The sequence below is a fragment of the Dysidea avara genome, chromosome 15 (genome assembly GCF_963678975.1).
Source record: "Dysidea avara chromosome 15, odDysAvar1.4, whole genome shotgun sequence".
Taxonomy (NCBI): Eukaryota; Metazoa; Porifera; class Demospongiae; order Dictyoceratida; family Dysideidae; genus Dysidea; species Dysidea avara.
In genome coordinates this window covers 3,939,705-3,962,874 of record NC_089286.1, presented here as the reverse complement: position 1 = coordinate 3,962,874, position 23,170 = coordinate 3,939,705, and the positions used below count along the sequence as shown (strand labels likewise).

Here is a 23,170-nt window from a genome sequence, read left to right as displayed (position 1 = left end):
AATATCCAATTTGTAACATATCCACTCACACTATTACCACTATAAATTATTCAATGAATGTTATGCATACTTTAGTTCCACCAATGATAAATGCTTCTTTGGAACTAATGGAGTTCTTCCCACAAGTGAATTTATCAATGGACTTAATAGATCTACTGGATGAAGTGAACTTCTCTACAGAAATGATTGACATGTTGTTAGCAGACAATGTGACTGATGAAGTGTATGTAGTTAGTGTGGATGAGTCAGGCAGTGTAGAGATTCCCTACAATGTCAATAATGTATTCATCTTTTGTGTGGTGTATGGAAGAGAAGAACCCTTTGTAAACTGGACCACACCCCCACTTGATGATAACTATATCAATCCAGTCAGTGTTAACATGATGGGATTAGTTTATGTGGTAACTGGTTTGCTTAACATCACAAATTTTACTACTGATCATGTTGGTACATATCAGTGTAATGCTAACAATTGTGCTGGGAGTACATCTCAGGGAATTGGTATTACCAAACAAGGTAATAATGGCCAACAATTTAATTGTGGTGATTTACTAATATACTAGTATACAAATATAATTATTATTATTATTAACAAAATATAATTATACACTATGATAGTAGTATATAGTAGGGACCACAAAGAAGTAGGCGTCGCCCACAAAATAATATTACCCGAAAAACAGCCTCAGTTTTCCCAGACGACGATGGGGCAGGTAAAACTTCAGATCGACCCGAAACGCTTTCAGCAAGTTGTTACGGAATTTTAATTTTTTTTTTATTCAACAGAACTTTCTGCTGACTGACTGACTGCCTGATGCCTTCAGACAAGTGTAACTCAATAACGGCTAATGCTATGGGCTTGATTTTTTCACTGTTCAACGTCGCTTCGGCTCGAGAGGTGCCTTTTGGCATACCGCAGTACGTACAATGCATTCTTCATGGACTACCAGTGTCCTCCTTTGTGTCCCATTCATCTTTGTGACAGCGAAAAGTGTCGATTTGGCGTTAGCTCGTGATGGCTTCTCTTCATAACGGAAACAAGAACGGAAATCGTCCGTATTTGTCATAGTGGCTATTTTGATAGCAGAGGTGCTTTTCAAACAGTTCTTGATTCGTACTGGTGTGTAACAGGTTGAACATAGCCGACAACGAAGCATAATGAATACTTCACTTTTCAGGCGATCATTGATATAACCGGGGCGCACGTGGCACCATCTCTTTCGGTATGCATGGATTGCAGAGGTACTTTTCGAACAGTTCTTGATTCGAAATGCTGCGTAACGGCTTAAACAAAGCTGACAATGAAGCATAATGGATACTTCACTTTTCAGACGATAATTGGGGCGCGCGGTGGCATTTCAGATGCAGAACATGTGGGTTCACCAGTCATAATAATTTTTTTTTTTTTTAAGTTTACAAACAAGCACACAGAAAAAATTGGAATTTTCAACTAGAGTAGGGACCATAACACATCAATAAAAAGTACTGAAACAAATTGCAGTAGTCCATGATATAAATCACAGTAAAACAATAAGAAGTGTTATATCCCTACTGTGCATTTCCATTATGGTATCTTGAGCACAGTAGGGATATAACACTTCTTATTGTTTTACTGTGATTTATATCATGGACTACTGCAACTTGTTTCAGTACTTTTATCGATGTGCTATGGTCCCTACTCTAGTTGAAAATTCCAAATTTTTCTGTGTACTTGTTATTATTATTATTATTTAATTTTACTGTGAAAACTTCACAAACAGAAGAATATACACAGATATAATATAATAAATAATGTTAGCTATTGATTGCAAAATAATAGTTATATAGCAGAGATTTGAATATGTTTTAAATAGTGACCAGCATGAATATGTCAATGTTTTGAATAGTGACCAGCACTGACCACTAATAACAGTGACCAGCACTGAAGGTCTGACAGCAACTTGTACTGCAACCTTAGGATTACCTACTAGCTATTTAAAAAAATAAAAATTTCAAAAGGAAGTAGGGGTTGGTATAATAGTTTTTTTTTTATTGTTAATTTAAAAATGAAGTAGGGATCTATGCAATAGAAAGTAGTGAAACAAGAGATGGATGATGATATTACAGCATAGCTTGATGGGAAAGCCCCTACTTTGGAAAATTAGCTATCATTTTGTTCAATGCCAAAGTAGGGACTTTCCCATCAAGCTATGCTGTAATACCATCATTCATCTCTTGTTTCACTACTTTTTATTACATAGATCCCTACTTCATTTTTAAATTAACTATTTTGTAAAAAATACAATTATATCAATCCCTGCTTCCTTTTGAAATTTTTAATTTTTTAAATAGCTAGTTTGTTTACTTGCTTTTGTCTAGCTAGCTAGCTATATTATACTCTTTCTGTTTTCCACATAGTATAAATATCACTTGAAGCAGCTATCTTTTACCTTCATATGCAATAAGTGCCTCTAAAAATAATTATCGCCTTGTCTTTTAAAGCTATTATAGCAACTGTTAAAGGCTTCAGCTGTATTTTTAATGATCTAAATGTTGATGATGTTACAGTAAAACATCGCTGGAGAGTCCACCATTATAAGAGTGGAACCCTCACTTTTAGAAGTCTGGATCCCGAGGTGGATCCACCCCTCACAGACATTATTAGCTAGCTACTTCACAAAAAAGCTAAACTGGTAATTAAGACTATATACAACGACTACCCAGCGTTAATAAATGCTAGAGACAACTCCTTGGGTACTACATCCGTTCACCCTCATCTTACACACACTATTCACACTTCGTTAAAATCATGTGTTTGGGCTGTGGCGCACCGCAACATGTGTTTGGGCTGTGGCGCACCGCAACATGTGTTTGGGCTGTGGCGCGCCGCAACTATTAAGTTCCGTATCTATTAATTATCCTTTGAGAAGAACAAAGAAGCAAATGAATGATGAAAGCAAACAGCATGATGCAGTGGACAGAACGTAACTGGAACAACAGATTTGTGAATCCACCGTCATTACCTTGGCTGTCTGAAATTTCTGGAGCCGTATGCCTAGCGCTACCGGTTCTTACGGCAGGCAGGCACGCAGGCACGCAGGAAGATGAAATGTAGGTGAATTTCAAAATTTTTAAAACTCACTGTACATCGAAGCATTCAACTTTTTGCTTCGTTTACCCAAGGTACAGCATCAGTATAACAGTAGTAATGCATTCCAGGTGGTTTTTTTGGGTAAAATTTATTGCAAGGCCATTTTTAAGGTGCGAAAATCCACGAAACCATATGATTTCTTACCAACCCATATGATTTCTTACCAACCCCTACTATACAGTACTATCATACTGTATGATACTGTATGTCATGAACAATTAATTGGCCAGCTGAATAGTCTAGTGATTGAATCATATAAAGCAGAAATCTGTTTAGCTGTTTGTAGTCAAATGTTATCTCACATACCACTACACGTATCAAGCAAAAGACTGGATCCAACATAATCACTCAAGCCTGAAGTTTACTACTGGTGAAATTCTTGTGTATTATTAAAAAATCCCATAATTTTTTGAATGCTTTGTTCTTAGTAAAGAAAGGGTCTAATGATTAAAACCTGGATATCATCTTATAGTAGAGCAGCTAAGTGACACACTTTGATGAAATCATTTGCTTTGCAGTGGCGGATCTAGAAATTTTTGGAGGGGGTTTCAGGTTCCACTCAATATTAATTTATTAATTCAGTCTAGCTAGCTGTAAGACAAAGATCAAGAAAAAAGGGTAACTAGCTACTTGCTGTTGAACGCTGTAATGGTGATTTCAAAAGGCAAAAGTATGTTTCACCAGTAGAAAAGTCCACTATATAACTCATGGTAATTTTATCACCAACAAGACTAGTCGTAAATAAATTAGGGGCACACGCTATTTTCAGAGGGGGTTTCAACTGAAACCATTGCAACCCCCTGTATCCGCCACTGCTTTGTGTTTGTGGAAGTTGAGTAAAGTATTTGAGGTATGGTGCCACATTCAATCATTGCCTTTGGATGTTTGGAAACTTTTAAACTAGGCTATAAGCCCATTACTAGCTGGTCAGTAAACCATACAAGTACATCCAAAATCCTTGTTTTGCTTAAATAGCATGAATGGTTTTTCACATTTGCAGGTGCAATCAGAAAATCTTTCAAAATGTGGTAAAATAAACTGTTTTTAAACACTTCTAACGGAGCCAATATTTCAGTGTAAAAGTACCAGCATAGAAGTAATATATTACACATCTATGGCTTTGTATGTCTTGCCACTCCATGCTTCTTAACATTGCAAGCTAATGACCTGGATGAACACCTCCCTTGATCAGCTTTTGGGATATGACCATCCCTTGCTTGTCTGTCTATGCAGATTAAAGGTTTCAGCATGTTTACTATTGTGTACTTTTATGGCTTTCCCGATACATCTTCTATTTATTTAGTTATTAAAAATTTTGCTGCAGTTACAGTATATACAAACATATACAATTACAAAAGGAAAATGTTATGTACTGCAGCTATTGGTGGCTTATTTGTCAGGTTCTTTGATATGATATGGTTTGTGATTCTAATGACACCATATCTAATATGAAATTGTATATGACTCAAGCAAATATTGTACCAAGTTTGGTGCTTTTATCAAAAAGTGAATGGTTTTTTGCTTAGCTACTCTACTACTATTTGCCTACTCAAGAGGAGTTCAAAAATCTTTGTAGCATTGCAGTAGACAAAAGAATACTTAAGTTATGAGCACCACATGTACACTATATATCATTTTTTCATGATTTAGGGTTTTGATTTTTCTTAATCCAATGTTACCAAATATTTATGCATCCTTAACTTTTTACCAGCTGATACACAACACAACAACACCAAGCCCACCTTAATTATGTCATAAAAATTTTGTTTGACAGTCACTCACTATCCCGTAACCTTAACCGGGTTAGATCTCTCTCAGGTCACAATGTTTTTTGTTCAAAATTTTCTCTCCATGTCTTTTTTGACAAAACATTAGAGACCCACCTACATATTGAGGGACAGGTGCTACTAATACAATGGTATGCTGATGTTTAATGCTCCCTTTCTCATATAACATATTGTAGGAATCAACTTATTTATGTAACTGGATACAGATCTACATAAAGTCCTTAACATACACAATAGGGAAAGTCTTGCACCATAAAGCAGTTTCCAGTGCTACATAGGTAAAGAAACTCTAGTAGCAAACAATGTTTTATGTTTGTTAATGAAGAGTACAATCCTCACACAACAGTACTGTTAACCTCTTGCACATCCTGACTGTAAAAGAGTAAATCTTTGAAGTAGGTTTTTGTTCATTGTATTGCTTGTGTTTACTTGTATTCTTGTGTTACTCCATGTAGTGGTTTATTTTGTGAGCTTTAGTAGTGGAACATTTTCTGGTAGAGAAGGTTCATCATCTACCATCTCCCTAACTGTATCACAACCAGCACCATTTGATATCATATTAACACTTCAATCAACTGATATAACAGCTACAAGTGAGTACTAGTAGAATCTGATCATCACTGTAATGTCTTGTATACAGTTGGGGATGACTACACCTTCAGTGGCTCCACTAACAATAATGTTGATGTTATCATACCAGCTGGAGACCTGTCACATGATGTATCATTCACTGTTGTTGATGATAATATCTTAGAACCTGTTGAATCATTTGAAATGAATATTATAATAACATCAACTTCTAAAGATGTTCTGTTGGGTGGAACTAGTGCAGCTTCTGTATCACTACAGGATAGAGTTGGATTTGGTAAGTGTTTTGTGTTTTTAAACACTGCATAATTTCTAAATGTTTTGTGCTGTTTATTTGTCTTGAAGAGTACCTGCTGTATTTCCTCATTCAAAACCTACATTTGAATAAATGCTTATCTTGATTATAGGTTGGGAGGTTTGTAGTACATTAAAAAATAACAAATTCCTGGTCTTAAATAATTATAGGCCAGGGATATTAGTGAAGTGTACTGTTGGAGGTTTAATTCTCGCTTTGCTGTTACTTTAAACTTACCAAGTTATAGTTAGAACAAACTGACAAGGTTACTATGCTTAGACACCCAAGAATGATGTACATATGCTATGAACAAAATTAATTTCCAAGACTGCACTAATATTGGTTGTGGTCATATAAGTAGTTTAGAAAATTTCCCCGAGCAAAGAGGATAAAGAAATAATGACAGATAGTAGACTATGGCTGTTAGTATTGAGATTCATTGTCCCTTCATCATTTATTGATAGTGTCAGCTTTACATCATAGCATTAGTGCATCAACACCAATGATGCCTGTCTTGTGCCCAAATTAAGTAACAGTAAGACTATTCCTCTGGAGAAAAAGTGAAAGCGGCTGCATGTATCAAGATTTACCCTTGCAATGTATTGGATAATGTCAGCACCATATCATGACAATACTATCCCTGTCCTGTCCAGATCAAGACACACGGTAGTGTGTCGTGTGGCCCAAGAAGCCAGCGCACAACACCCGTGAGTATATTGACAGGAAGAACGACAACGCAATTTTCACACCTCCGTAGCTCTGTGCTGCCTTGATGAAACAAGAAGATTTTTGCTGTGGACATGTACACTCCCTCCAACTTCAGCACTCCACATTCCAAATTTGAGCGAAATCGCTTCAAGCGTTCCCGGGATATGCGAATTCAAAAATTGGCTTAGTTTCTTCGTTGTTTTTTTCTTCTTATTTTTCTTCCTCTTTTCGCACACTTACAAAACCTGCTATAAAACGCGAACGCCATATCTGATTGCCTTGAAATTTGGCACACAGAAGGGGGGTATAAAGGCGCATCTCGGTACCAACTGTGGCTGGAATACGATAAACAGGCAAAGAGTTATGAGCGATTATTCACTAAAAATAACACCAATATGTTGTCAGGCCACAGGGTAAACCGCGTATGGGAAGAAGCTGAAAATCGGCAGGTGAATAGGTTAACTATTAAACCTCAAACCTTTTGTGGTTTGAAAGGAATCGAGCTAAAAACCAGGAAAATACAACGAAAAAACCAACAGTGTGTAACAATTACGCAATCGAGATTAGCTAATAAAAAAACGACTGTTTGCCACGCCTACCAGATAAACCGCTTGGGCTAATGCTTTGAAAATTGCTGTACAGATGGAGTAATCATCTTAGAAAGGCTCTTCAATGGTGTAGAAGAATCAGACTTAAAGCCACGGAGTTATAACACGAAATCCAACTTGGTGCAGCAAGTGCGAGATCGAGATACTCTAATAGAGCAGTCATCCTAATAGAGCAGTCACCCTGAAGAGAATTCAAGAGATCAGTTAGAAACAAGTAACCTGTATAGAGATCAGCTACAAACAAGTCACCCTGTAGAGAGATCAACTACAAACAATTCACCCTGTAGAGAGATCAGCTAGAAGTAGGGAGTTCATGCAACTATGGAAAGAGATAGTTCAGCTAGAAGAAATCACCTTGTAGAGTTCAGCTACAAAGAAACCACCATGTAGAGAGTTCAGCTACAAACAAATCGCCCTGTAGAGAGATTAATAGAAGAAGTTACCTTGCAGAGAGTTCAGCTACAAAGAAACCATCATGTAGATAGTTCAGCTACAAACAAATCTCCCTGTAGAGAGATCAGCTAGAAGAAGTTACCTTGTAGAGAGTTCAGCTAAAAAGAAACCATCATGTAGAGAGTTCAGCTGCAAACAAATCACCTGTAGAGAGTTCAGCTAGAAGAAGTTTCCTTGTAGAGAGTTCAGCTACAAACAAATCACCCTGTAGAAAGATCAGCTACAAGAAGTTACCTTGTAGAGAGTTCAGTTATAAAGAAACCACCATGTAGAGAATTCAGCTACAAACAAATCGCCCTGTAGAGATATCAATAGAAGAAGTTACCTTGCAGAAAGTTCAGCTACACAGAAACCATCATGTAGAGAGATCAGCTACAAACAAATCTCCCTGTAGAGAGATCAGCTAGAAGAAGTTACCTTGTAGAGAGTTCAGCTAAAAAGAAACCATCATGTAGAGAGTTCAGCTGCAAACAAATCACCTGTAGAAAGTTCAGCTATAAACAAATCTCCCTGTAGAGAGATCAGCTAGAAGAAGTTACCTTGTAGAGAGTTCAGCTAAAAAGAAACCATTCTGTAAAGAGCTCAGCTGGTCACAAATCACCTGTACAGAATTCAGCTACAAACAAATCACCGTGTAGAAAGATCAGCTAGAAGAAGTTACCTTGTAGAGAGTTCAGTTACAAAGAAACCACCATGTAGAGAATTTAGCTACAAACTAGTGACCCTGTAGAGAGATCAGCTAGAAGAAGTTATCTTGTAGATAGTTCAGCTACAAACAAATCACCCTGTAGAGAGATCAGCTAGAAGATGTTACCAGGTAGTTCAGCTGCAAACAAACCACCCTGTAGAAAGATCAGCTAGAAGAAGTCACCTTGTAGAGTGTTCAGCTACAAAGAAACCATTCTGTAAAGAGCTCAGCTGCAAACAAATCACCTATATACAAAATTCAGCTACCAACAAATAACCCTGTAGAGAGATCAGCTAGAAGAAATTACCTTGTAGAGAGTTCAGCTACAAAGAAACCACCATGTAGAGAGTTCAGCTGCAAAGAAATCACCCTGTAAAAAATTCAGCCACAAACAAATCACCCTGTAGAAAGATCAGCTAGAAGAAGTCACCTTGTAGATCGTTCAGCTACAAACAATTCACCCTGTAGAGAGAGCAGCTAGAAGAAGTCACCTTGTAGAGTGTTCAGCTACAAAGAAACCACCATGGAGAATTCTGTGATAAATATATGTATTATATATATATATAATTTGTACATTTACTGATAAAATCAGAAATATCTAAAGTACATCTGCTTCATCTTTTATTCTTCCTGTGGCGAAGAAAAAAATATAGGTTAAAAAAGTCCCAAAGCCGCCATAGGCCAGCTTTGGGGTATGCAAATACAAAAAGAAGTGAAATCTAATCCAAAACAGCCAAGATGTAAAAAAAGTGTGCAGCCCTCAAAAAGGCTATGGTGAAAAAAGATGTGAAATCCAAGGTGGCGGCCAAGAAATGGCTGTGATGGTAGGTTAATGGTAAAAATTTTAATAACGACAATTCAGGTGAATTTTGTGCCAACATCTTTTTTCACCATAGCCTTTTTGAGGGCCGCACACTTTTTTTATAGCTTGGCTGTTTTGGATTAGATAGTAAGTTAACAGCAAGGTTTAATTATGGCTTTGCTAATTTTAAATGTATTAAACAACCGTGAAATAGACCACAGGCTACTTACTACCAGGCTTGATGTAATTACCCACCGAAAGTAATCAGTACAATTACAATTACTTTTTGAAGCCAATCTAATGATTAGGCTGTAGGTTTCTATTCTTTGTATAGCTAACACGCTGTATATACATACATCTATATATTTCTCTATGCTTACCGTTACAATCTACCATGACTCAAATTCAATCTGGGCATCACTTGAATCTATCCAAAGTAAATACCAGTCTCAAATAGAGGCCCTACTCATTTACAGGCCAGGTCAAAAATGCTAGGAGAGAAATAAATGAGATGTACAATGCTACAAAGCAGCGGTGTGGAAGTTTTCATTTGTAAAGCAATTACAATGTTTTAATAAACCATCACAGCTTGGGTAGGAATGAAATGTACAATTTAGGATCCCCTTTCTTCAAGGACCTATGGTACCGCTCAAATGCAACGTCATCTAACAAGAGTATGAGCAACTTAATTAAAGGGCATGGTTCCCATTTTATTCACGAGTATGTATCCCAAATGAATACTCAATGATTTCTACTAGCTTGTAATTATTCCTAACATACACTCTTAGCTTGTTTATTTAACTTTTTATAACTAGTGAATTTCTACAGCACTGCATCAAAGGAAAGAATAGTTCCAGGCGTAAGAGGTTATAATTACATTACAAAATCCATGCCCCTAAAAGTTATTACTAATAAACACCATAGCCATTTGATATAAAGTTTTCTACTTATTATTTTAAAAAAGAGATTGAACAGAGAAATCGGTAAAACCATGATACATGTCTTGTATGTATTGCAGTATGTCAAAGACATCTGTTGGTAAAAAAATCTAACCCAGTAGTATTTGTCATTATTAAGTTATATGTACCTGTCTGAAAGCATCAGTCAGTTAGGCAGTTACTCTGTCAGTAATTTTAAACAGTGTTGTACCGATTCCCACTTTTTAGGAATAACCGATATCCGATATTTTTTTTACCAATAGTTAACCAATACCCGATTGTAGGTCACTTGTGCATACTCCACTAAAAGTACAGCTAGTAAAGCCAATGCTGTGAGGTTGTACACTTACCTCAACTCAAAGTTGCTAGTCAGACAAATGGGTTAGGGCTCCAACCATCACTCTTTATTATTGTGGTTACCAGAAAACAAGTACATGCCAGAGCCTTTGACACCAGCCCTCTAGTGGTACTGCAACTGCTGAAGCTGAATAGACCAACAATAATCTGCTGGCCACAGGCCATTACAACTGATTTCAGATTATGGTAAAAACAGCTAATTATCGGCTTCTACCGATTACCAATCTGATTATCAGTAGTTTGGTACTACTCTAATTTTGAACTTCAAGTATAGCAACTTATGGGAAGTATTTATGTTTGAGCTGAAGTAAACAATGCTGCCATTTTCTATAGCATTAATTTATGAATGATGTAGGGTTCCAGCGATAAAAAGTAGTGGCAATAGTCAGTCAGTCAGCATATCAGGCAGAAAATTAAATCAAAAATTATTTTAAAATTCCACAGAAGTTATTTTGGAGTGAATTATTCTGCTGGCACTTTTGGGATTAATTTATGCCTAAGCAATACTGCCAAACTGTTATGAACGGAAAGTATGCTTGTTTAGGTGATAGTTTTGGCTAGAAAATCCCAAATCTTCATGATCCCTACTATACAGTGTATGATATACTGTATAATAAATGTTGTTGTTCGATTATGTAGGTACCTCTGTGAGGTTTAATCAGTCATTATACAATTTTAATGAAGGTACTGGACCAGCACAACCTGTACTAATTCTCAGTAACTCAGCATCATTTTTTATTGCTGTACAAGTTAGAGATAATCAGAATACTGCCACTAGTGAGTGGAGTAACATTATCACAAAATGTTAATAGTAGTAATAATGTTACAGGAGGAGGTGTTGATTATGATTCTGGACCATACACTGTCACATTTCCTACTGGAGACACCATTGTTCCATTTGATGTTCCAATACCTTTTGATGTTCCAATAAATGATGATAACATATTGGAGAATACTGAGATGTTTACTCTCACTATTGATCCTTCACTACCTTCCCGTGTTACTGTTGGTAATCCTGACCAATCTACAGTTACTATACTGGATAATGATGGTGAGTGACTTTATTGTAGGTATTATGTACAGTGAGCATGCATTCTAGTGCTTTGCCTAGTATATATGCATGAGCCCGAGAGCCTGTAGCACTTGGGCTTATGTGTATATATCAGGCAAAATGAAATGTGACTGGATCTGTGAAAACCAGTCTTATCGCCCAAGACAGGAAGTTAGATTTTTTTACACAAACACAAAGCTTTATGAATGCACTAGTGTTGCACCGATATCCAAATTAGCCGATTATTCCGATAACCGATATTAAGCAACAGAATTAGCCGATACCGATAACCGATCCGATATACACTAATAACACTAACACTCATCCTCATTATTATTAAATGGCTCATATTAGTGACATAACCATTGATATACAGCTCATTCTAGGCTAAAATGTAAAGTTAGATGTATACCACAAGTAAAAGTTACTCATGGTAAACAGGTTTTAAGTACATTTTACTACTGCTATACAGTTGAGACAAGTGGCTGGCACTACATAGAAACCTAGAAACCTCAGTTTATTGTTGGGCATGGCCTAAACCCTGACAGTTTATTATGGGCATGGCTTGTAGTCACTGCTAAACCATTAACACATAACTTAATTAAAATGCCAAATAACTTATGTCTAGCCTCCCCCACATCATTATACTACACAGCGCAGTGGAGATTAACATCGGCCTTGATTTAATCAAAACCGATTAATCGGCTAGCAGCCAATATCGGCCCGATACCGATTATTGAACCGATTATCGGTGCAACACTAGAATGCACTATCAAATTTCACTGTCACGGTTGACCAGAGTAAAGTGGTCTGCTTTTGCTAGCTGCTTTTTTCAGCACAGTGGCAAGCAGTACGAGTGGTCTGGGGTCTTGATGGAGCCCTGGCCAACCACGAGATGGCTGTGTGTGGCTGTACTGCTCCGTGGTGTTGGACAATGACCTGTGCTGTAAATTTCCTTTCATTTTAGCCAGTTTTGAGCCCTGAATGGCCCATAACTTGGTCTATAAATATGATAAAAGCAGTCATAGAGTTATTACTGATTATTTGCAAAAATAATAACTTCAATATGTTGTCATGGCTAAAGAGTAAACCACTTATGGGAAGAAACTGAAAATCAGTACATGGATAGGATAGCTATTGGACCTAAAGTTTTTGTGCTTCCAAAGAAATAAAGTTAAAGACCATGAAGATACAACACAAAAACCAACAGTATGTAACAATTATGTGATCACGTTTTGCTAATAAAAACCACTACCATTCCAACTGCTTAAAGAAATGGGACAAAAACCAGTGATTATTTTTTGTAGAAAAGCTTTCCAGTGGTTTAATGAATAGGATTTAAAACCATTACTTAACATTCAACTATATCTAGCAAGTGTACGATCAATAGTCTATAAAGCAGTCAGCTACATAAAAATAAGTAGGGATTTGCAATTTAGGTATTTTGTGTATCATGTATCACACATATATGATACTGTATCACAATACTGAAGAAAACTGATAATGGACCACATGCACTACCCACACAGTACTACAGCTAATTTAACATCACAATTTCATTTTTGTAAGTTAATAGTTTGTAAATTTACTGTACATCCAAAAGTCATAAAAAAAGTTTAAGCCTTCACATTAAGTAAACTGAAAACTTGGATGAAATTAATTTATTTATAATCCATAAGATTTTCATGTAAGAACACAAGCTGGTTAATATTCTCTGGAAGCTGTCTGTTTCTCTTATGCGTTAGCACATTACCTAGTGTGGAAAAGACTTCTTCTATCTTACATTTGTTGCAGGCATGCACAGATACATTTTAGCTGTCTTTTTTAATATGTATATGCTAAACTTCTTGCATGCTCCACCACTTCTTTTTCCTTAGATTTAGTCTGTTCATACAGATTAGGTATTAATACTCTGGTAAATTGACTGGTAGAAGCCGGTGTGAACTATGGATCCAGGTTATTGAGTAGTTGTAAGAATGGTGGGCTGATGACAATGCTCAATGGCTGTAAATCTAAACACAAAAACATTTGCTAACACCTTTTCAATATAGGATTGCTTTTATGGTAAGGTTCTACTAAAGGGTAAGTATCCATAATCTTTGTTTGCAGGCGAGTTGGCTTTTGAATCCTTAGAGCTGTATGGCTGTTGAGAATGACTGCCACTCACTTGTGCCTCTGAACATTCAGTAGGGTGATGCTGCTCTAAAGGCACTGAAAATTAGCTGTGTTACTTGAGTATCCGATTTTAGCATTTCAGTTGGGCACTTGGCTAATCACAGTACTGTTGTTTTGAATTCTGCTATTGCTGTCCGCTTCCAAGGTGAAGTATTTCTATACTTTACCTTTTGTTCCAAGTAGTGGTATAAAGTGACGACAAGTTGGTTGCCCAGTAACAGTTATAGCACTGTCTTGAGACAGTCAAACGTTTTCTGCTTCACCTGTCAGAACTTACCCTGTGGCTCACAGACATTTTATTTTACACACATGATTATAATGATTGCATCATGTACTTAGTATTGATATTCTTGCAACGTAGTATCATATTGTGATACATAGAAATTGTATTGGTATTGATATGTATCACAGACCCCTAATGAGTCACTCTATGAGAGCATTCAGCTATGCATGATGTAACAAGTCACCTTGTAGAGAGTTCAGCTGCTTTTCAATTTGCCCTGTAGAGAGATCAGTTATGTTACAAGTCATCCTGTAGAGACTTCAGTTGCATGCAAATTTTCCTGTAGAGTGTTCACTTTCATTTACGAGTGGAGTTCAACTATATTATAAGTCACCTTTGGAAGATTCAGCTATGCAACAGTTCAGCTACAAATAATTTATTCTGTAGAAAGCTCAGCTATAAAACAATTCACCCTGCACAGAGTTCAGCTAGGTTACAGGTAAATCTGTAGAGACATCAGCTACAAGCAAATCACCCTGTAGAAACTTCCACTATATTTGAAGTCACAGAGTTCAACTACATTTCAAGTCACCCTGTAGAGAATTCAGGTACAACCGAGTCAGATCAAATTTTGAAATAATTGATCTACGTACATACCATTGAACTTTATTTTCCACCATGAATGGATAGCCACAACAACACACTACACATTTACACTGCAGCCATACCACTGATTTGCTTGGGCTTATTTTAATAAATGGATTTCTAGAGATGTGTGCTAGCTACTGGGAACACTCTGGTACCTTAAAATGTCATTGGTTAGCTGAAACACAAGCTAGAAGCAAGGACACACTTGGACAGTTGCCCAGATGATTTCTATGTGTATTTTCTTTTACTTTGACTAGCACAAGTGGCCTTTTTAACTCTTTATTTAGGCTGGAGACTCCATATAACCTGCTCGGCCATTACACCACTGATCAATAAGACAGAGAAAGATTTGATTAGTGATATATACTAAGCAACTCATGCCTATACCATGATCAAGTGTAGCATTGATCATGTGTAGATGCATGCATACAACATTCTAAGTAATTTTACTTAACAAATACCATGTTAGTTCTACTGCATGGCATTCTTCAAGGGGATTAGAAAGAAGGCTATCCCATTTCTTTACTTATTTCCTTGCAGCAGTTCACTGTGGACTAATCTAGTCACTCCTGGAATTGTCTGGATTACTGGGATACACTTAATATTATTTTTCTACTGGGAGATTTACCCAGTAGGTACACTTCTTAATGAATTTGCTTGTTATCCCATTGAGAACTAGTGCTATACACCAAGTGTTTCTGCATGTTTTCGAATATGGACCATACTTAGTTTACTGATAACATGAAATTACCACTCTACATGAAGTAACCACTTTACAAGCAAGTTTACCGTAGGCCTTTAGTAAACTCTAATTGTTCCATAAACTATTCAATAGCACATTAAACTTGCGTAACTGAAATTCTCTGTGGTATCTGTAGAATTTTCCCATTCATCATAACCAAACGTATTCAGAATGTACCTGCTATGGATTAGAAGTGTTACATATTAGCTACAACACGGGACATTCAGGCTTTCGCCTGATGTGTATGCCCTCAGCCCTCGGGCTGTCAGGCATACATATCAGGCAAAGTCCCCATGCCCATGTTACAACTATTACATAAAGACAGGCTTTTTAAGGATTCAGATTTGCAAATCACATGTTAAAACACTATTGGCATCAATAAATATTACTGCAAGTGCAGTTTGACTGACTAAAATTTACCTTAAATTTTACAAAATTCCAGCTGCTACTGTGGGATTTACTCAAGTATCAAGAAGTTTCATCGAGAGTATTGGATCAGTGACATTCACAACAAGTCTCTCCAATCCATTATCAACTGATATTACTATACAAGTTAGAGATAATCAGAATACTGCCACTAGTAAGTCAAGTAACATCATCACAAAATGTTAATAGCAGTAATAATATTACAGGAGGTGTTGATTATGATTCTGGACCATACACTGTCACATTCACTGCTGGACACATCAGTGCTTCAGTTAATGTACCAATAAGTGGTGATAATGTATTTGAAGCCAGTGAAACATTTACTCTCACAATTGACTCATCCTCACTACCTAGTAGAGTTACGCTATCATCAAGTGCTAGTCTAACTTCAACAATATGGGATGATGACTGTAAGTGATCTAGTATCAGAGCGCAAATAGTTTAATGTTTTACTGTTGTAGCTCCTACTGTGTCATTTAGTACAGCAACATATAGAATTGGTGAAGATGATGGAACAGTACGACCTCAACTAGTTCTCAGTAACCCATCATCAACTGATATTACTGTACAAGTTAGAGATAATCAGAATACTGCCACTAGTGAGTACATGTGATTAGTGACAATGTTTATGATGGACCTTTTACATGTTGTCCTTAATGTGTACAAGTTAAATACTAATCATTTTAGGAGGTGTTGATTATGCTGCTAGACCATACACTGTCGTGTTCCCTGCTGGACAGACCAGTGCCTTGTTTGACATCACAATAAATGATGATAATATACTGGAAAGAAGCGAAACGTTTATAATTGAAGTTGACTCATCCTCACTACCTACTGGTGTTAGTCTTGGTGACACTAGTCAAGCTACAGTTGCTATAGACAATGATGATTGTAAGTTATTATGTATGTACATGTTGGAATTTGTTGATTTCTTCTCTCACAATGTACACTGTTGTGAATTTTAAAAACGTGACACTTCTAAAAAACAGCACTTTTATAAGTGTTTAAATCAAAGTCTGGGGTTAATCTGTGACAGGAAATGTTTAACTGCTAGTTTTAACACACACTTTTGTATCATTACATGTCACATAGTCGGAACATCAATTTAAATGTCCTTATGTATTCTGACTGATCCAGAAATGAGACATAAAACAAGAGATTGCCTGCTAAGCCCATTAAAAAAAACTCCATTTTGTAACTGCAGGTATTAAGAATAGAATAGGCAGACACAGAGTTACTACTCTTGTGGTAGTTCAAAGAATGGTGATTTTAGTAAAAGTTGTTTCTTGTCTTTATACAGCTACAAAACCGTTCCATTATTCACACTCTTCATTAATCTATGAGAGTCATTACAAGAGAAACCACCTCAGAACAAAGTTTACCTGTGCAGAAGTTTAATACAGACTCCATTAAGCTTTTACTTTTATGTGCAGGTTGCTTTTACCATTTAACAGTTTTGCTCACATGGGTACGTACGTATAGGTATATAGAAAAGTACACGCACACACTTTTTGGAAAACTATTTCAGCAAACCAGGTCCATGCCCACAGCCGGCATGTGCATAGTTTAAAAATCAGTTTGTACAGCAAATATAGGGAAAATAAAATACAGGCATTTACTAAAACAATTATATCTTACAAGTGCAGTGACATACGGAGTTGAAACTTGCACCATTGTGTTTGCCGTGATTAGGGGAATCAATTGCTGGGTAAGTTTTCCTTGTAATCACCTTTCTTCACTATATACAATGGCAAACTCAATGAAGAAAAATTGATCAATGCCCCAAAATCGACTATTGATCAATGCACAATGTTTACATTTGCAAGTATAAGAAAAAATTAGGAATTTTAAGTTAGATTAGGGACAGTGTATAATGCTGCAATAAAAAGTACTGAAACAAGCTGGATCGGAGTAGTACGTAATGTCCAAATACTGTAAAACAATAGGAAGTGAATATCCCTACTGTGCATTGAGTGTAGCACAGTAGGGATATTCACTTCTTATTGTTTTGCAGTATTTGGACATTACGTACTACTCCGATCCAGCTTGTTTCAGTACTATTTATTGCAGCATTATACACTGTCCCTAATCTAATTTAAAATTCCAATTTTTTCTTATACTTGTTTGTGAAGTTTTTTTGCAAACTCATGACCACTAAATATCTGCTAAGTTACTCACAGCACTATTATACTAGATTATGACTCATACAATAACAACTGATCAGTGGGCGTGGCTCTACATAAGCCTGCAGACAATAATGGATGTGGATTCGTGCATACTACGGACTGATGAATGGGCGTGGCTACCATATCATATGTCTACAGGCTGTAATTTACATAAGTGGGCATGGCTCACAAAAGAAGCAGGGCTATGCTATGACGTGTAGTAACACATCCACATTTAATTTAGTACGTGGAGTCAGACCCGAATAGCTAATCTGTAAAGCAGGACCTGGATGACTCGACTCGGTTTAACATTGTTACTAACACACTAAATAAACTATCTTACACATTGCTATATAGTTCGCCGTGAGTTGCTCTCTTGATCGATATCAACAGTGAGTCACTTACGTATGTGTTCTTTGTGCAACCGGCAACCACGTGTATTTGAATAGTTTGATGCAATATGCACTGGTATGGAAGCTGTACTGTAGTCTATTAACACTCAGTGGTAGAACCTTGACTGATGGCCATGGTAAAGAAGGATAAAAGATAAGACAATAGCGCAAGCATTGTATGCTTATCAATATACCAAAGGTTTTTTCTTAAGTGAACTAGAAACGTTTCTGCAAAAAAAATTAGGGCTGTAGCCACTTTTTCACTATGCTTGACTGAAGGCGTCAGGCAGGCAGGCAGGCAGTAGAAAATTCTGTTGAATATTTTTTTCTAAATTCTGTAGCAACTTGACGCAAATGTTTCGGGTCTATCTGAAGACACTTTTGGGCTTGGTTTTACCCAACCAATACTGTCATGTCGTTGTGAGGAAAAATCATGGCAGATTTTTGGGTTATATTATATCACGGATCACCCCCACACCTTTGATGTCCCTAATATACAGTACTATCGTACTGTATGATATTACCACAAAACAAATATTAGGTTAGTAATATATTTTATTACAGCTATTACTGTACAATTTGATCAGTCAACATACAGTGTTAATGAAGATGCTGGACCATCACAACTTGTACTAGTTCTTAGTAATATAGCGTCATTTCCTATCACTGTTCAAGTTGTTAGCACTGATAGAACAGCTACAGGTGAGTAGAGCATACAGATACATCACTAGATAGCTACTATACTATTATTATATTACAGGTGGTGATGATTATAATTCTGGACCATACACTGTCACATTTCCTGCTGAAGTGACCAGTATGTCATTTAATGTTCCCATAAGAGATGAAATGATATGTGAAGGAAATGAGACCTTCACTCTCACTATTGACTCATCCTCACTACCTAGTAATGTTGGAGTAGCTGATCCTGGTAATACTACAGTGACTATAGTGGATAACGAGGGTAAGCAACTTTTGTAATAAACTATATAATATTCAAAATAATGAACACAGCATTTAGCATGTATAATATGTTTCTGTTGATTATATAGTTTGCACCATCTCCTTTGAACAGTCAACATATAGTTATGATGAGAATAATGGACCAGCACAACCTGTACTAGTTCTCAGTAACCCATCATCAACCGATATTACTGTACAAGTGTTGAGTACTGATGGAACAGCTACTGGTGAGGAATGTGTAGCGACTTGGTCATTACATAATGTGATGACATAAATTTTACACAAACAGACAACCATTTGCCACATTTTCCATGTCCACAGCATTTAAGGTTGTGTTTTGCTAGGCATGTGTGTGTGCGTGTGCATGGGTGTGGTGTGTGTAGTGTTTGTAGTGTGTGTGTGTGTGTGTGTGTGTGTGTGTGTGTGTGTGTGTGTGTGGTGTGAGGCAACATAGCCAAGTAGCTAGAGCATTTGCTTGGCAATTGAAAATTGATACTGTGGCTATGGGGGCCAGAAAAGCCCAAATCTTTGTGGTTCCTAATATACAGTACTATTGTACTGTGTGATAATATATGCCTTAACTGATCAGTTCAAAACATTATATACAAACAGTTGCATAGGCGGTGGAGACGAGGGGGCCAGGGGGTCATGGCCCCCTACTTTTATGGGACACTGTTTGCAAGAAAAGATTGAGATACTCTAATAGAACAGTCAGGATCTGGATACTCTAATAGAGCAGTCACAGTATTCAGAGAAGCAGTGTAGCAAGCTACTTAGCTACGTATGTGTAGTTATAAATTATAAATAAGGTGGTGGAGAGCAGTAGGCCTGAGCCTAATGTGCTCAAAGTTTTACCTATTATTCTTTCCAGAATTTCTCAAAATTTGCTCCTATTATTCTTTTTTTATTCTTGTATCTAGCCTATTATTCCATAATAATTCTCAATTTCTGTGGCTAGTCGCTTAATTTTCAAGATGTTCATAATTAAGGAGTTTTGCCGAGATTTAATCAATAACCATTATATGAAGCATTCCATATTACACAGCCATATAAGTAGTTACAACAAACTCAGAAAAAATATGTGCAGTAACAAGCATTCATAATAATAATATAACTGGTAGTAATAATTCAAGTGCTGTCAATTATTGGCTGCTAGTGTCAGTATTTAAACTGTAGCTAAAGCTACATACTAAGATAATGATATCAATCAATATACTCTAAGACTTGAAGAAGATACACTAGTATAAGATGCACCAGCTTCAGAATTATAGATAATCATGCAGTTAAATCCCTGATACTGCCTGCAAATTGTTGACTTAAAATGACCTGACTGGTCTATTAGAGTATTTGAGCATTCTATTGGAGTATATTGATCTTTTAAAATCTTTTCAGCCTCTTTTCAGCCAACACTTTGCAGCACTCCTATAATAATGTCAGCAATATATCATTCTTGGTAGCTTAACTTTCCTTCTAGTTACTCAAGAAGAGACATGCCCCTTAATTCCACCGATTGGCGATTATTCCCGTGGACGTCCGATAGTTCTAAAATTATTCCGGTAAATTATTCTCACAAAATTGGTAACCTATTATTCTCAAAATTATGCCAGCACATTAGGCGCAGGCCTAGAGAGCAGCTATTGTCAGCAGGCTGTGACTTTCTTTTTTGTTTTGGTCTTCAGCTTACAACTGACCTGGCCCCCTCACTCTTTGGCCTGCTCCACCACCCCTGAACAGTTGTACAAACAGCACATGGTATCATGTGCAGCTCAGTTGAATGTGTACATCTGAGGAGTATAGCCATATGTATAGAACAGCGTTCCAGTACTGCCTATACTAACTCTGTCTTCAGTCAGTATTGAAACAACTAATGCAATAAACTCCTTATACCAAGGCAAAACGGGCAACAATTCATTGACTCCAATACTATTCAGTATTAGGCCTGTGATCTGTTTTTGTTAAGCCTATGTAAAATTTTTGGACTAGTGGTTCCAACACAAAAACACACATGGAATAATTTAACAGGCTGTAGGACCAGGTGTCCTACAGACCTTCAGCACTTGTGCTGTAAAGCCTTAATAAATATAATAAATAAATAAACACAGGTAGTATTTGTATATGAATTATGCTGTGTAGCTAAATTTTTAAATTATTCTTAATACTCTTGAAACACATACCACCACTGTGAAGATTTTGTGTATGTAACATTGTTATTAAAGCCAATCTTTATATATATTTGGTTTGTTTGTATACAGTTAATCAGTGTTATCATTCTTGCAATACAGGAGGTGAAGATTACAATTCTGGACCATACATGGTCATGTTCACTGCTGGACAGACCAGTGTTCCATTTGATGTTGGCATTATTAATGATGATACGTTAGAAGCTAATGAAGAATTTACTCTCACTATTGACTCATTATCAATACTGAATAATTTTAGAGTTGGTGATCCTGGTAGTGCTACAGTGACTATTGTAAATGATGATGGTGAGTGATTTATGATGTAACTTCTTTTACTAAATTTATTGGAGTGTTTCATCCTTATATAGGAATATGTTTAATTACTTCATGATGTGGTTTGGTATTCATAGTAGATTTAGTTCATTCCATTTAGTTGGTGTTAAGCAAATGAGATATAATGTTGTTCATTAAATTAGCTAATGACAGGTTTGCACTGAAGGCAACTGATAAATATTGAAGTTGAAATTTTGACATATTGTTGACCAACATGCATACTTAATTAAAAATAATAGTAATTTAAAATAAAGGAGGGACCCAAGCAATGAAAAGTAGTAATAAAGAGATATGAATGATAGTATATTAACAATACTCTGTGTCCCTATACGTTTCATTTGGTATGTTATCACAGTCAATACTAAAGTAGGGATTTTTCCACTGAGCTATGTTGTAATACTACCATTCATCTCTTGTTTCACTACTTTTATTGCTTGGATCCCTACTTCATTTTTAATTAGCATACATGTGTGACTGTTCTATTAGAATATGGTAAATGATTGTTGTATTAAGGTGACTGTTTTATTAGGACAAGTATAAATAATAGTTATACGGGCACAATGTGGAATCTATGAAATTTATAAACCTGAAGGCCCGGGCTGTAGCGCACGAGTGAAGCGAGGGCACTACTAAGGGCCTGAGGGTTTATAAATTTCATAGACTCCACATTGTGCCCGTATAACTGCTTTAGACTCTATTTCACATTACACTTGGATTACTTACCTCATCCACGGTTGTTTTTGCTGTAGGCTCAGCAAAAGTAGCTGGTTTTCTTGTGATAATACTAATTCCATGGCAACTATGCTTGCTCACACGACAAAATAAGTGCCCTTGTTACATCACTGCACGTGAAAAATGTATACTGATTGGATAAACCTAGTTTTGAGCATATGTTATATTGTGCCTGAAGGCATGGAGTATATTAGAAAACAAGGTGGAGTATATGAATTTTATTACCCACCCTAAACAGCCTCTAAGGAAAGTTAGGAATTTTAAGTTTGATTAGGGATTATAGGAAACGAGTAGGGAAACAAGGGAGGTTGCCTACACCTGAAGATATACTGTGGATGTTTAATTCCCTAATTACAGTTGTGGTTATCAGTGCTTGAAATAATGGTTGGACATCTGACATTTTCTGACCAAAATTGGTGTTTGTCCGAACATGTTCTATTTTGGTTGGACATCATGTCCAACCAAAATTGGTATAAAATTTACTCAGACAAATGTATATCAGATTTAATATAATACTTTTTCATGGTAAAAGTATTCAATCTCTGAACAAGTTTTACAAATGTCTGATCAAAAATAGTTTAGTTTAGGTGCTATGTCCTAGCATTTTTGTCTGTTTATTTCAAGCACTGGGTTATAGGGATTAAATGTCCACTAGCATATCTGCGGATGTAGGCGACATCCCTTGTTTCACTTTTTTTCTATGATCCCTATTTGAACTTAAAATTCCTAATTTTCCTTATACTTGCTTGTTTACTTATTTTGTAACATTATTATAACTGGTGAACC

At 36.5% G+C, this 23,170-nt stretch overlaps 1 protein-coding gene across 1 annotated transcript in view; it reads left to right on the top strand.

Moving 5' to 3' along the window:
* Positions 1-23,170, top strand: part of LOC136245217 (extracellular matrix organizing protein FRAS1-like) — a 66,896-nt gene that overhangs the window by 4,338 nt on the left and 39,388 nt on the right. The window contains exons 3-15 of the mRNA XM_066036713.1: positions 76-516; positions 5,373-5,510; positions 5,558-5,782; positions 10,994-11,131; positions 11,184-11,405; positions 15,636-15,773; positions 15,826-16,029; positions 16,081-16,218; positions 16,307-16,510; positions 18,741-18,878; positions 18,937-19,140; positions 19,229-19,366; positions 21,422-21,625. Coding sequence (XP_065892785.1) covers positions 76-516; positions 5,373-5,510; positions 5,558-5,782; positions 10,994-11,131; positions 11,184-11,405; positions 15,636-15,773; positions 15,826-16,029; positions 16,081-16,218; positions 16,307-16,510; positions 18,741-18,878; positions 18,937-19,140; positions 19,229-19,366; positions 21,422-21,625 — 2,532 coding nt within the window. The remainder of the gene's footprint in view (positions 1-75; positions 517-5,372; positions 5,511-5,557; positions 5,783-10,993; positions 11,132-11,183; positions 11,406-15,635; positions 15,774-15,825; positions 16,030-16,080; positions 16,219-16,306; positions 16,511-18,740; positions 18,879-18,936; positions 19,141-19,228; positions 19,367-21,421; positions 21,626-23,170) is intronic.